Source organism: Moschus berezovskii, chromosome 1 (assembly GCF_049115385.1).
Source record: "Moschus berezovskii isolate FMDL1 chromosome 1, NW_MosBer_1.0, whole genome shotgun sequence".
Taxonomy (NCBI): domain Eukaryota; kingdom Metazoa; phylum Chordata; class Mammalia; order Artiodactyla; family Moschidae; genus Moschus; species Moschus berezovskii.
In genome coordinates this window covers 676,845-688,152 of record NC_142460.1, presented here as the reverse complement: position 1 = coordinate 688,152, position 11,308 = coordinate 676,845, and the positions used below count along the sequence as shown (strand labels likewise).

Sequence of the window (11,308 nt, the reverse complement as noted above, 5' to 3'; positions counted from 1 at the left end):
CACAGGTCCACACTCAGGTGGGCGCCGCTCACACTGTAGACACTGCATCTTTCATAAGGACTTCCCCACAGATGGAAGTAGCTTGTCTTGAAGAAAATGTGCCCTTTTCTAAAAGCAAAAAGCACCGTGTGGAAGGATGGTGCCCTGGGTGGGAGCCTGAGCACCTCCACCTCAGATGGAGGCAGAAGGAGCTTCCCAGGGAGGATGCAGGCCAGAGACCAAGGCATGATGAGCCTTCTCTTTGGCATGGATCAACTGGTTTCAGCAGGAATCCTGAGAAGGTCCTGATGGGACAGTGGGGAGTTGGGTCGAGAGAGAAGAAGCAGAGAGGAAAGTGGGGCTGAGAACCTGGAAGAGCAGAGAAGACTCAGAGTCCTGTGCCCTGGTGATGATAAAGGGTGACAGAGACACAGGTGGGGAAAGGGGACTTTTTCAAAGTTTGATAAGACAGAGCCCCAGGGCTGCTCGGCAGGGGTCCAATCTGTAGGTGCTGGAACTGGAGCTGGCAGAAGCCCCGAGCATGCAGGTCTGCTCTCCAGACTCGAAGACCCAGAGTTCCAGACTCCATGCATCTTCGGGTTCCTGGCTGCTCAAGCCGTGCTTGACAGATTGGTGGTCCCCAGAGTTGGGGGATTCATGAGCTTCCTTGACCTCACCCCGTCTCCCCTCTATTCCCATGGGATGCAGTCCCCCCATTTCTCTTTGGGTCCCATGTTCAGACCCCTTCCCCTGGAGCATCTTGTGTTGGGCACAGGCTGGTTCCCAGGTGCCTTTAGAAAACAGACAATTCTCATGGAAGAAAAGAAATGGTGGCAGCAGTGGTAAAGAACCTGCCTGCCAAAGCTGGAGACTTAAGAGAAAGGTTTGGTCCCTGGGTTGGGGAGATCCCCTGGAGGAGGGCATGGCAACCCACTCCAGTATTCTTGCCTGGAGAATCCCATGGACAGAGGAGCCTGGTGAGCTACAGTAGAGTTGCAAAGAGTCAGACATGAATGGAGTGACTTAGCACGCATGCAGGCTTTGCTGACATGAATTTGTCCCTTTTACACTCATCTGAGGCTGTTCATTTTACCCTGTCAGCCTCTTCTCCATGGAGATCCATCCCTTCCCCGAGACAGAGACAAGGAGATACAGACCAGGGACCAGGAGCCCTGGAGGAGGGTCTCCTGCCATCCCCCTGTTCCTGGAGAAGGGGTCTGCTCTGTCTGCAGTTGGCTCATTTTCCCTGGTAGCCTTGGGCCCAGGACTTGAAAATTCCTGTGGTGTTAGCCACATGCTTAATCAGGAGCAATCCCTAGCTTCTCCCTTCCTGGGTGGAACCCTGCAAGTGCCCAGCACCACACGTGCACACGTGCTATCTTCCACGTCAGCAGCCTGGCATGACCCGGCTCCCTGCCTGGGGCAGGGGGTGGCCTGGCTGTGCTTGTGGAGAGCCCAGTGCCCTGCTTTCTCACTCCTACCCCCCCACCCCCTGCTGGCCAAGCTATCGCAACTCTTTTCCTAACAAAGGCCTCAAATCGTTGGTGCTACGGGCGAGGTTATCTTGCTTGCTGAGCAAACAGAGAGAAGTTGATAAAACACCCCCGGCAGCAGGGAGTGTGCACTCTTCTGGTGGCCCTGGGGTGCAGATGAACGTGGACATGGGACCCCGAGGCACTTGGCTCCTGGCTGCTCTTCTCCTGCTGGGTCTGTGCGCCCTGGCTGGGGCCCAGAAACCAGGTAAGTGCAGGTTCAGGTCCCTGAGGGGAAGTGGAGCATCCAAGCCAGCGAGCCTGGGAGCCTTCTAGAAAGAACCCAGAAGGTGGCGGTAGTGGGATGTGAGGTCCTTGCCTCCTGCCCCCTGGGGGTCTCCGTTTGTATTAGTTTCCCCTGGAAGAGAAAATGTGGATGGTGGGGAAGCAGGTGGGAAGTTGTCCTAGGACTGGGGATGCCGGCCACGCAGCCGGCTCCTACGTGCGTCCACCCACTTCCCGCCATTCAGGGAGGATGGTGGGGGAGTGGGGCAAGGCGTCCCAGGAGGACCCTCTTCGGGATCGGTCAGGACGGCCTTGGGTGCGGGCGGGCCAGCTCTAGGAGGGGCTGGGTGGGAGGCCCACCGAGGTCTCCCAGGGGGTCTGACTTGCTCACTTTCATCCTGACCTTGGCCTGAGTCCATCTGTCCACCCTCTTGCCAGAAGGTTTTATTTTTAAACTAATAGAACACTTTCAGCCAAGCCCTGTCAGTTCCTCTGAAGGATGCAGAGTGGCTCAAACACGAGCGAGATAAGACGGCCTTTACAAGGCCGGAGCGGAGCTGATGGAGCACCCTGGATGCGCTGGTGGGTGGGGGGCGCGTGTGGGGGGCTGGCTGACCTGGGCTTCTCTGCAGGCGCCTGCCAGTGCTCACGCCTGAACCCCCACAACAGAGTGAACTGCGGCTTCCCGGGCATCAGCGGTGACGAGTGCTTCTCCAGAGGATGCTGCTTCGACTCCAGCGTCGTCGGGGTCCCCTGGTGTTTCAATCCCCTCCCGAAGCAAGGTAACAGACCCCAAATGTTAAGAAATTAAGTTAAGACTTCTAGAGTCACCTTTTGAGAGTGAGTTTTGTATCTGTGTATATTATCAACTTAAAAAGTCACCTGTTTCAAGGCAGGTACACAGAGTTCTGTCTGCAAAGCAGACGCATTTGTGTGGAACTCAGTGCCCTGGGTCTCGTCCACACCCCTCAGGGGTGGTCAGAGGCTCCTGGGCTCTGGGGGAAATGGAACTGACGGTGGGTGGTCGGTTTGTCTATCACCAGGGCTCATCCAGTAGTGGAAGGATCCTTGGGTGTCAATTTTTTGTATTAGTATTAGTCAGTATTAGTTGCTCAATCATATCCAGCTCTTTGCAACCCCATGGACTGTAGCCCACCAGGCTCCTCTGTCCATGAGGTCCTTTAGGCAAGAATACTGGAGTGGGTTGCCATTCCCTTCTCCAGAGGATCTACCTGGCCCAGGGATTGAACCCAGGTCTCCTTGATTGCAGGAGGATTCTTTACCACTTAGTCACCAGGGAAGCCACTCAATTCTTGGTCAAATGCTTCATAACTTTGAAGGGTCCTCCCAGGAAGTAGTGTGGGCAACTCCATTTTATAGAGCCATGTCAAGTCCAGGGAGGTGAAGCAACTTTCCCTCTGACTTTGGGCATCAGGAAGAAGGGGTGGCCACTCACTGGTGCCCACATTTAGTCCAGGGGTGACAGTCCCAGGATCCCCTGGCCTACCCTGAACCTGTGAGCCCAAGGTGCTCCCCTAGCAGGATGGGATGGATGCGTCTGGCTAACTAGCCAGCATCCCCTTGTTGTCCCCAAACCCGGTGGCGCCCTGCAGAGTCGGAGGAGTGTGTCATGGAAGTCTCGGCCCGCAAGGACTGTGGCTACCCCGGCATCAGTCCTGAGGAGTGTGAGTCCCGGAAGTGCTGCTTCTCCGACACCATCCCCCAGGTGCCCTGGTGCTTCTTCCCCATCTCCGTGGAAGGTAACGTCGGGTCCCCAGGGGCAGTGGGAGCCGGGGTGGGGGAGGTCCTCGGCTGGCCAGGGTGCCTGATGCCAGGCCCCCAGACCCCAGGGGTGGCCAGTTCAGGAAAAACCGTGCTTGTGTGGGAGTGCGCCGTTATTGTGAACCATCTCAGAAGTCAATTCGAGCATGTTCTCAACAACGGCAGCTTTAAAAATAAATAAATAAACTGAGCCCTCGGGTCTTCCCACTGTCTTCGGTGATGGCTGTATAAGGCATCTGACCCTCACCGTGGCCGCAGGTCCCTTCACAGTTGGCTGGTGCCACTATTTTGGGTGCTTCCGAATGCCCCGCCCTGCGCTGGGCACCATGGGTAGGATTGCAAAGCAGACGTGGTCTCTTCTCTGGCAGACCCTGATGCTCTCTCCTGAGACCATGGGTGGCAGGTTGCCCCAATGCCAGTCCCGGGGGGCCATCTCCTTCCTGCCACCCCCTTAGTTACATTGTGTCCCTGACCCTGAATTTGACAAGGAAAGACCACATGTTTCCAAAAGATGGGAAGAATGCATCAATCCTTAAAGGAAATTAGGATGTTCCAAAGAAGTTTTTCTTTCAGAAGTTTCCAAGTGATTTTTTGAGTAGCGATTGAACTGAACTGAACTGAAGGGTCTGCTTGGAAAACCACCAGTTATTTAAGGAGAATGGACCCCCAGAGGGCATCTGGCCCCAAGGGGCTGTGTCCCCACAGGCAACTTCTTCTCCAGCAGGGATGACTGGACTGAGAGCTGTAGTCTCAAAAACCCACAGAGCCTCTTAGCCCAGGTTCCAGGCTTCTTGGAACTCTAACCAACTGTCTTGTGTTTAAATTTCTAGACTGTCATTATTAAGAGGCAGTGGCTTCAGAGAGCCCTCCAGGCTCCTTGGATGCTCCGATACAGAAGAAGACTCACCATCTTACAGTTTCAGATTTCACGTTTCCCCATTTCCTGGGTTTTCGTCATCTGCTTTTTATCCCTTTCAATGGCTTCACATATGATTTCTTCAAATAAAGAAAGCCTTTAAAATCTGCTAAGTTCCATGTTGGCTTCATTGACACAGAGATGGCCAGAGCTTGTGAGCTTGTGTGTTTGAGAGAGAAAGTTATTGAGAGTACATATACATGTTGCATGTAACTTTAATATTCTTTTATCTGCTATAAGAGCAAGAATTCATCTAATAGGTTCAGGCTACTCTGACAGTGAAAAAGTATTGTATGTAAGGAACTTCGGAATCCATGATCCCTTTAAAACTCTCATACTCAATCACTGTATAAAAATTCAAAGACTTTACCTGTAAAATTTGGCTTCTTTGGTAGTAAAGAATCCATCTGCAGTGCAGGAGACACAGATTCGATCCCCGAATCAGAAAGATCCCCTGGAGAAGGAAATCGTAACCACTCCAGTGTTCTTGCCTGGAGAATTCCATGGACAGAGGAGCCTGGTGGGCCACAGTCCATGGGGTTGTAAGAGTCAGACATGACTTGGCAACTAAACCACCACCACCACATCCTTAAAAGCATATTAGAAATTACATGCTTCTCTTGGAGTAACAAATAATTTCAAATTACAATTACAAAATTGCTCTTACAAATGCATCACTGAGAGCTTGCTTTTGAAATTCATGCAAGTCACCCTAATATCGCTTCAAAAGTGAGTGGGGGGCTTGGGTTCCTGTGCATTCTCCCCTCGGCCTGGAAGCGAGCGGCAGCAGCACTGTGCTGTAATTTGAAAGCTGTTCTAAAGAGGAAGTTTGAAACTTTCATCAAGGCTTCTATGCAGCCTATGGGAAGGTCATGGCGTGAAAGATATTTCGGGCACCTTGGTGAAGGGGTCCTGACATTCTGCCGCTCAGGGGTGGGGGTGCAACATGGGTGACCCCAGGCCAGACTCTGTGGCCTGCCCTTCCTCCCTGCCTTCTCCCCAAGCCTGGGCTCACAGTCACCCCAGAAACCCAGGGCCTCTCCTGTGTGACACTGGCTTTGCACAGCAAGGTGGGAATTCTGGAGTGTTTTTTCCAGGTACAGACTTGGCTCCACATCCCCTCTCGGGACCCCTATTTTGAGAAAAGTTTCGGCCGTAGGTCACTGTTGCATCTTTATCTTGCTAAGACGTACATATAAGTCCCATGAAACAATGGCTGTGGCTGGAACGCGGTGTCTGAAACGCTCAAGACAAGTGGCTCAGTGGTTGTGAACTGATTTGTCACCAGGCGGCGTTGTCTTCTGTTTATCCTCACGTGCAGTTTATGAGTCCCTGAGTCAGCCTCCCCACCTCCTCGCCGCAGAGCCAAGCCAGACCCCACTGTTGACGTATTGGGGAAAAGGTTTGATACATGAATTATTCTGCCTGCACGCCTGGACCCGGAATTGGGTGGTTCTGCTCCTGGCACCAGGCCGTCTGGGGTTCAGGATCTGGTGGAGCTTCTGGTCTTAGGCTCCTGTTCCCGGGCTACAGGTGCATGTGTGTTAGTCCCTCGGTCATGTCTGCCTCTTTTCCACCCACGGACTGTATCCTGCCAGGCTCCTCTGCCCATGGGACTTTTCAGGCAAGAATACTGGAGTGGGTTGCCATGCCCTCCTCCAGGAGATCTTCCCGATCCAGGGATCAAACCTGGGTCTCCAGCATTGCAGGCAGATTCTTTACCGTCTGAGCCACCAGGGAAGCAGGTACAGGCGCCCTGGTTCTTTCGCAGGAATCCTCTTCTCACGCCCCGCCCGCAATCCTATCTCCTCTCACAGATTCTTTCTGTTGTACCACCACCCTCATTTCCCAGACGACTCCTCATGGCCCTTTTGATAGCTGAGTGCAATTTCAGTGGCATTCTCTGGGCTTGGGGGTTCTTAGGCCATTTTAATCTGTGTGACATATATCTCTAACTCCTCTTGCTCCAACACTATTGACTACAGAGAACTGCCTGGTATCTCAGTGCGTTTCGGACAGGCCCCTGATCTCCTTCTGTAAGTGGCCCATGGGCCTGGGGGAGGGAGGTACCCTTGTTGTCCCTGGAGCAGCAGCTGGAGACATTCAAGCCTCCTTCATCCTTCCCCCTGCCATCAGACCACCAACCTTTCGTTCTCCCCTGTTGGGCCTTCTTCCCTCCCGGGGCTCCCTCCAGAGGCACTCACTGCCCCGCTGGGCTCAGCTGGGCGGTTGCTGGGTGCAGAGGGTCTGGTGGCGGATGGGACTCACTCCCACTGTCCTGGTCTCCGGGCTCTGGGGGTTCATCCAGGTCCTTGGCTGGCTGGTTCAGGTGATGAAGTTGCTTTGAGACACGGTAACAAGAGGGGGACCGGGCAGGTCTTGGGAAAGGGATACTAGGAGACATCACAGTACTTGTCACAGTGACCTTGGGGAGGCTGTCTTATCACTGAGGTTTTCAAGTGTCCTGTGTGTCATTCATGGGGATGATTGCATCCCCAGCAAGGTCGTGGTGGGGATTAGAGATAACGCATGTGAGCTGCCTGGTATCAGCCGCTCCCAGTAAACGCAGCTCCTCCCAGGACCGTCTGCTCCTCCTGTCCCGGCACCTAGCGGCCACTCAGTGGCCTCAGATCTAACAGTCCTTCCCCTTGCACTGCAGAGAAGCACAACTGAGTCCAGAGCGGGCGTGGGTCCTCAGACGTGTATTTATGTGTTATGTTCATTACATGTTCTCTGTGTAATGACTGTGCATACAGTGGATTCCATTATCCAAGGCAGTTCTCTTCTATGTAATCATTGACCCCAAATGAGCAAATCGTGAACAGTCAGGATTGGGGAAAATGCAGAGCTGGGTGTCTTAGGGCCTCTTGGCCAATTTCATCAACTGACCTTGCTTGATGTGTGTTTCTGTGTGAAGACACCTTAGTAGTGTAAGTATGGCGCCCACAAGGAAGCCAGGAGACAGCAGGAGCCCTGGGTTGAGTGGGCTACGGTGGATCCTGGCTCCCTGTTCGCAGAAGGCCGTGTGGCTGGCTGGAGCTGATGTGGCGAGTCGGGGTGAATACTGAGTGGCTGCTGCAGGAGGGTGGAAACGAGGTGACTGGTGATCGAGGATTTGGGGTCACATACCAGCTGGTATCAAAAATCTGCCCTCTGATGATTTCCCGGAACCACTGTGTTTCAAAGCAGAATGCTGAGGGCCGATAAGCAATTATGGACAAGATTCTGGAGGGAAGGCTGTGATGGACGTTACAAAATGAGGAACATTTTCAGGGATGCTGTCATTTTCACTTGTATTTGCCTCTCGATCCTTTTCTCTCTTTTTTTTTTCCACAATGGTGAAAGATATTTGTCAGTTTTCACAATCAATAGCCAGACAAAAAATAAAAGATAGTTACAGTTGCAAAAGGAAAATAAAATAAAGACAACTGACTTAATATATGTTGTTATTTCACTAACACTGAGCTCACCCCAAGCCCAGTAACTCACACCTGCAGGAGGCTCCTCTGATGCCGTGCTTTCTCCGGAGGGCACAGCTCAGTCTCTTGCACTTGGGACGTGAGACAGCACTTACTGTGCTCCAGTCATGGGAAAAGCAAAGTCACCAGCTACAAGCACAAAAATATGAAAAATAAGGTTGTGAACAGGCCCTGAAAGGCCCCTGGTTTATAGGGTGAGCTGAAACAAGAAGGCAGGGTCGCCCTGGGCCCTCAGTGGGGGACGCGCAGGGTCTGCCTGCCGTGCGCAGGCTCTCAGAGTGATGGCCGTGAAAGCCAGGCAGCGCTGACTCTGGGGCTACATACAAGTTACAGCGAGCCGGTGAATCGGCAGACAGAGAACCTGTGAATCACCAGGATCGACTGGGTATTCATGATAGTTGTTATATATTCATTATACATATATTTTGGAGATGGGATTCGCACTCATAAACACCCCTAGATGCTGCTTTGGGGTTCAGGGGGCCAGCCTCTCTGCTGACGACCCCTTCTCCCTGCTTCTGCCTAAAGAAAAAGGAGGAGAGGCCACAGCCCAACCTGACCTCCATGGTAACCACCATGTTACCTCCTCAGTGCCCCCCACAGGGCACCTGGAATTAGGGGGCTGCAGTAAATTTACACAGAGAAGACAATGGCACCCCACTCCAGTACTCTTGCCTGGAGAATCCCGTGGACGGAGGAGCCTGGTGAGCTGCGGTCTATGGGGTCGCTAGGAGTCAGACACGACTGACCGACTTCACTTTCACTCTTCACTTTCATGCATTGGAGAAGGAAATGGCAACCCACTCCAGTGTTCTTGCCTGGAGAATCCCAGGGATGGGGGAGCCTGGCGGGCTACAGTCCATGGGGTTGCAAAAGAGTCGGACATGACTTAGTGACTAAACAACAGCACTATATATTAATATATATGTATTGCACTTATGTTCTTTAACAGTTTCTGTATCAAGGCTGCTTCTTAGCCATGTGACCCTGGGCAAGTGACTTAGGTGGTTGGCACCTAGTTTTACTCACGTGCAATGTGGGTGGTATTAATAGCACCTTTTTCGATGGGCTTGTGAGGATTCTATGAGTTAAACCCTGAGGTGTGGTTAGACCAGTGTGGAGCACATGGCGAGCACTTCATGAAAGTGACTGCTAGTTACTGTTGGATTCACATGAACTGACCCCAACAGTCCAGGCCCCATTACCTGCGGGGACAGAAGGGATCTCCCTTGTCTCAGTGCCAGGTCATCAGCCCCTCCAAGGTCTCCCCTGCTGATACAGGAAGGCTAATCCCTGCCAGGTCCCCTCCCTGGGGAGCCTTCTGTGGCTCTGGCTAAAGTGGTGGTGGAGGCGGGCAGCTGCCCCCACCTCAGGCTGCACCCCAACTGGTGGACCCCCAGGAACACCCTGAGGGTCTGCGTGTTGGCAGCATGCCTGTGAAACAAGTTCAATTCAATTCAGTCACTCAGTCGTGTCCGACTCTTTGCAACCCCATGAACCGCAGCACGCCAAGCCTCCCTGTCCATCACCAACTCCCAGAGTTTACTCAAACTCATGTCCCTTGAGTCAGTGAGGCCATGCAACCATCTCATCCTCTGTCTTGAAATGAGAGGAGACTTCATTTTCCCTCTCGCTACACTTGGTGGGGATCCTGGGAAGGATGCTGAGCCTCGGGGCCCCACGGCCTTGAGAAAGCAGCCTTGTCTTCCGTGCTGACGCATGGTGTCCTCTGCAAACCACGAGGCCACCGCTTCAGGGCCACACACACAGCGTGGAGGGTGCTTCTGGGGTCTGTGCCCCTCAGCTCCACATGGGCGGTGAGCAGCGCCCCTCCCCCGGCTGGTGGCTTGTCCGTCCAGCCGCAGGGAGGTGACCTCGTGCCTCCCAGCCAGCTCAGCCAGGCAGACTCAGGGCTGTGCCCTCATGGATCACTGCTCTCCCCGACCTGGTTCCCAAGGCTCGTTCCCCCTGGTCAAGCCCCTCCCCTTCGGCCCCCGAGCCCTTCTGTTTACACAGCCCCAAAGCTTGTCCCTGCCCCAAGGCCTGCCTGTGTCTGTGTAAAGAATTGTAAGGTGTTCCAGGACGCTGCTGGGAGCTTCCTGGGCCCCACTGCAGCCCACATGGACGGCAACCCAAGAAGCCATTTCACTCCACGGCCCCAGGGCTGGATCCCTGCTCCAAACCAGCCAGGCCTCCCTGGCAGCTCAGACGCACACCCAGGAGTCAGATGCCTGGGCTAATACTGCTCTGGTGCTGGGGGACTGGATTTCTAGAAGGCCCCATGGCTGGCAACTTCTATATTTCCTGGGGTCCAAAGAGAGCTCAGCAAGGAGATTCAACCAGTCAGTCCTAAAGGAAACCAACCCTGAATATTCATTGGATGAACTGATGCTGAAGTTGAAGTTCCAGTACTTTGGCCACCTGATGTGAAGATCTGACTCATCGGAAAAGACTCTAATGCTGGGAACGATTTGAGGGCAGCAGGAGAAGGGGACAACAGAGGATGATGATTGGATGGCATCACCGACTCAATGGACATATGTTTGAGCAGGCTCTGGGAGATGGCACAAGCTCTGGGAGCCTGGCATGCTGTGGAGTCGCAAAGAGTCGGACACGAATTTGCAATTGAATAACAAAAGAGAGCTCAGCACTTAATGAAGGCTCAGCCTTAATTTAGCACAGTCAGAAATGACGCTTCAAGGAAGGAAGGATAGTCCTGTTTGTCTCACTTATGACACAAGGTGAATGAACAGGAGTTTCCCCATGAAGAACCTTCCAGGGCTAGGATGCTCACAGGGCTGCCTGTCTTGCAGTGCCCTCTGCTGGCTACCCTGGGCACAGACCTTCAGGTGGCAGAGATTTGGCCTCTGACAGTACTCAGTTTCCTGATGGAGGATCTACAGGTGGCATGCTGGTAAAGAATCCGCCTGGCAATGCAGAAGAGGCAGGAGACAAGGGTTTGATCCCTGGATCGGGAAGATCGCCCGGAGGAGAAAATGGCAACTCACTTCAGGATGCTTGCCTGGGAATCCCATGGACAGAGTCCCTGGTGGGCTACAGTCCACGGGATCCCAAAGAATTGGACATGACTGAGCATGCACACAGCCTCCTGATGTCCAGAGATTGTAAGTTAATAACTCAATAACCTTAATAAATTTAATAACTATTAGTAACCTCAATAACTACTGTAAGTTGCTAAGCTTGTAAAGTCAAATCAGGCTGAATTTATTGACATGTGTGTGTTAGCTGCTAAGTCGTGTTCAACTCTTTGTGACCCTATGGACTATATAGCCTGCCAGGCTCCTCTGTCCATGGGATTCCCAGGAAAGCATCCTGAAGTGAGTTGCCATTTTCTCCTCCGGGTGATCTTCCCGATCCAGGGGTCCAACCCTTGT

The 11,308-nt window shown here is 53.1% G+C and overlaps 1 protein-coding gene across 1 annotated transcript; it reads left to right on the top strand.

Annotated features, from left to right (window-relative positions):
* The first annotated feature begins 388 nt into the window (after positions 1–388).
* TFF2 (trefoil factor 2) lies at positions 389–8,280 on the top strand. Its single transcript, XM_088840582.1, has 6 exons — positions 389–413; positions 1,510–1,719; positions 2,369–2,518; positions 3,350–3,496; positions 3,777–3,848; positions 8,183–8,280. The coding sequence occupies exons 1-6, from the start codon at positions 389–391 to the stop codon at positions 8,278–8,280; spliced, it is 702 nt and encodes a 233-aa protein (XP_088696708.1).
* The last annotated feature ends 3,028 nt before the right edge of the window (positions 8,281–11,308 follow it).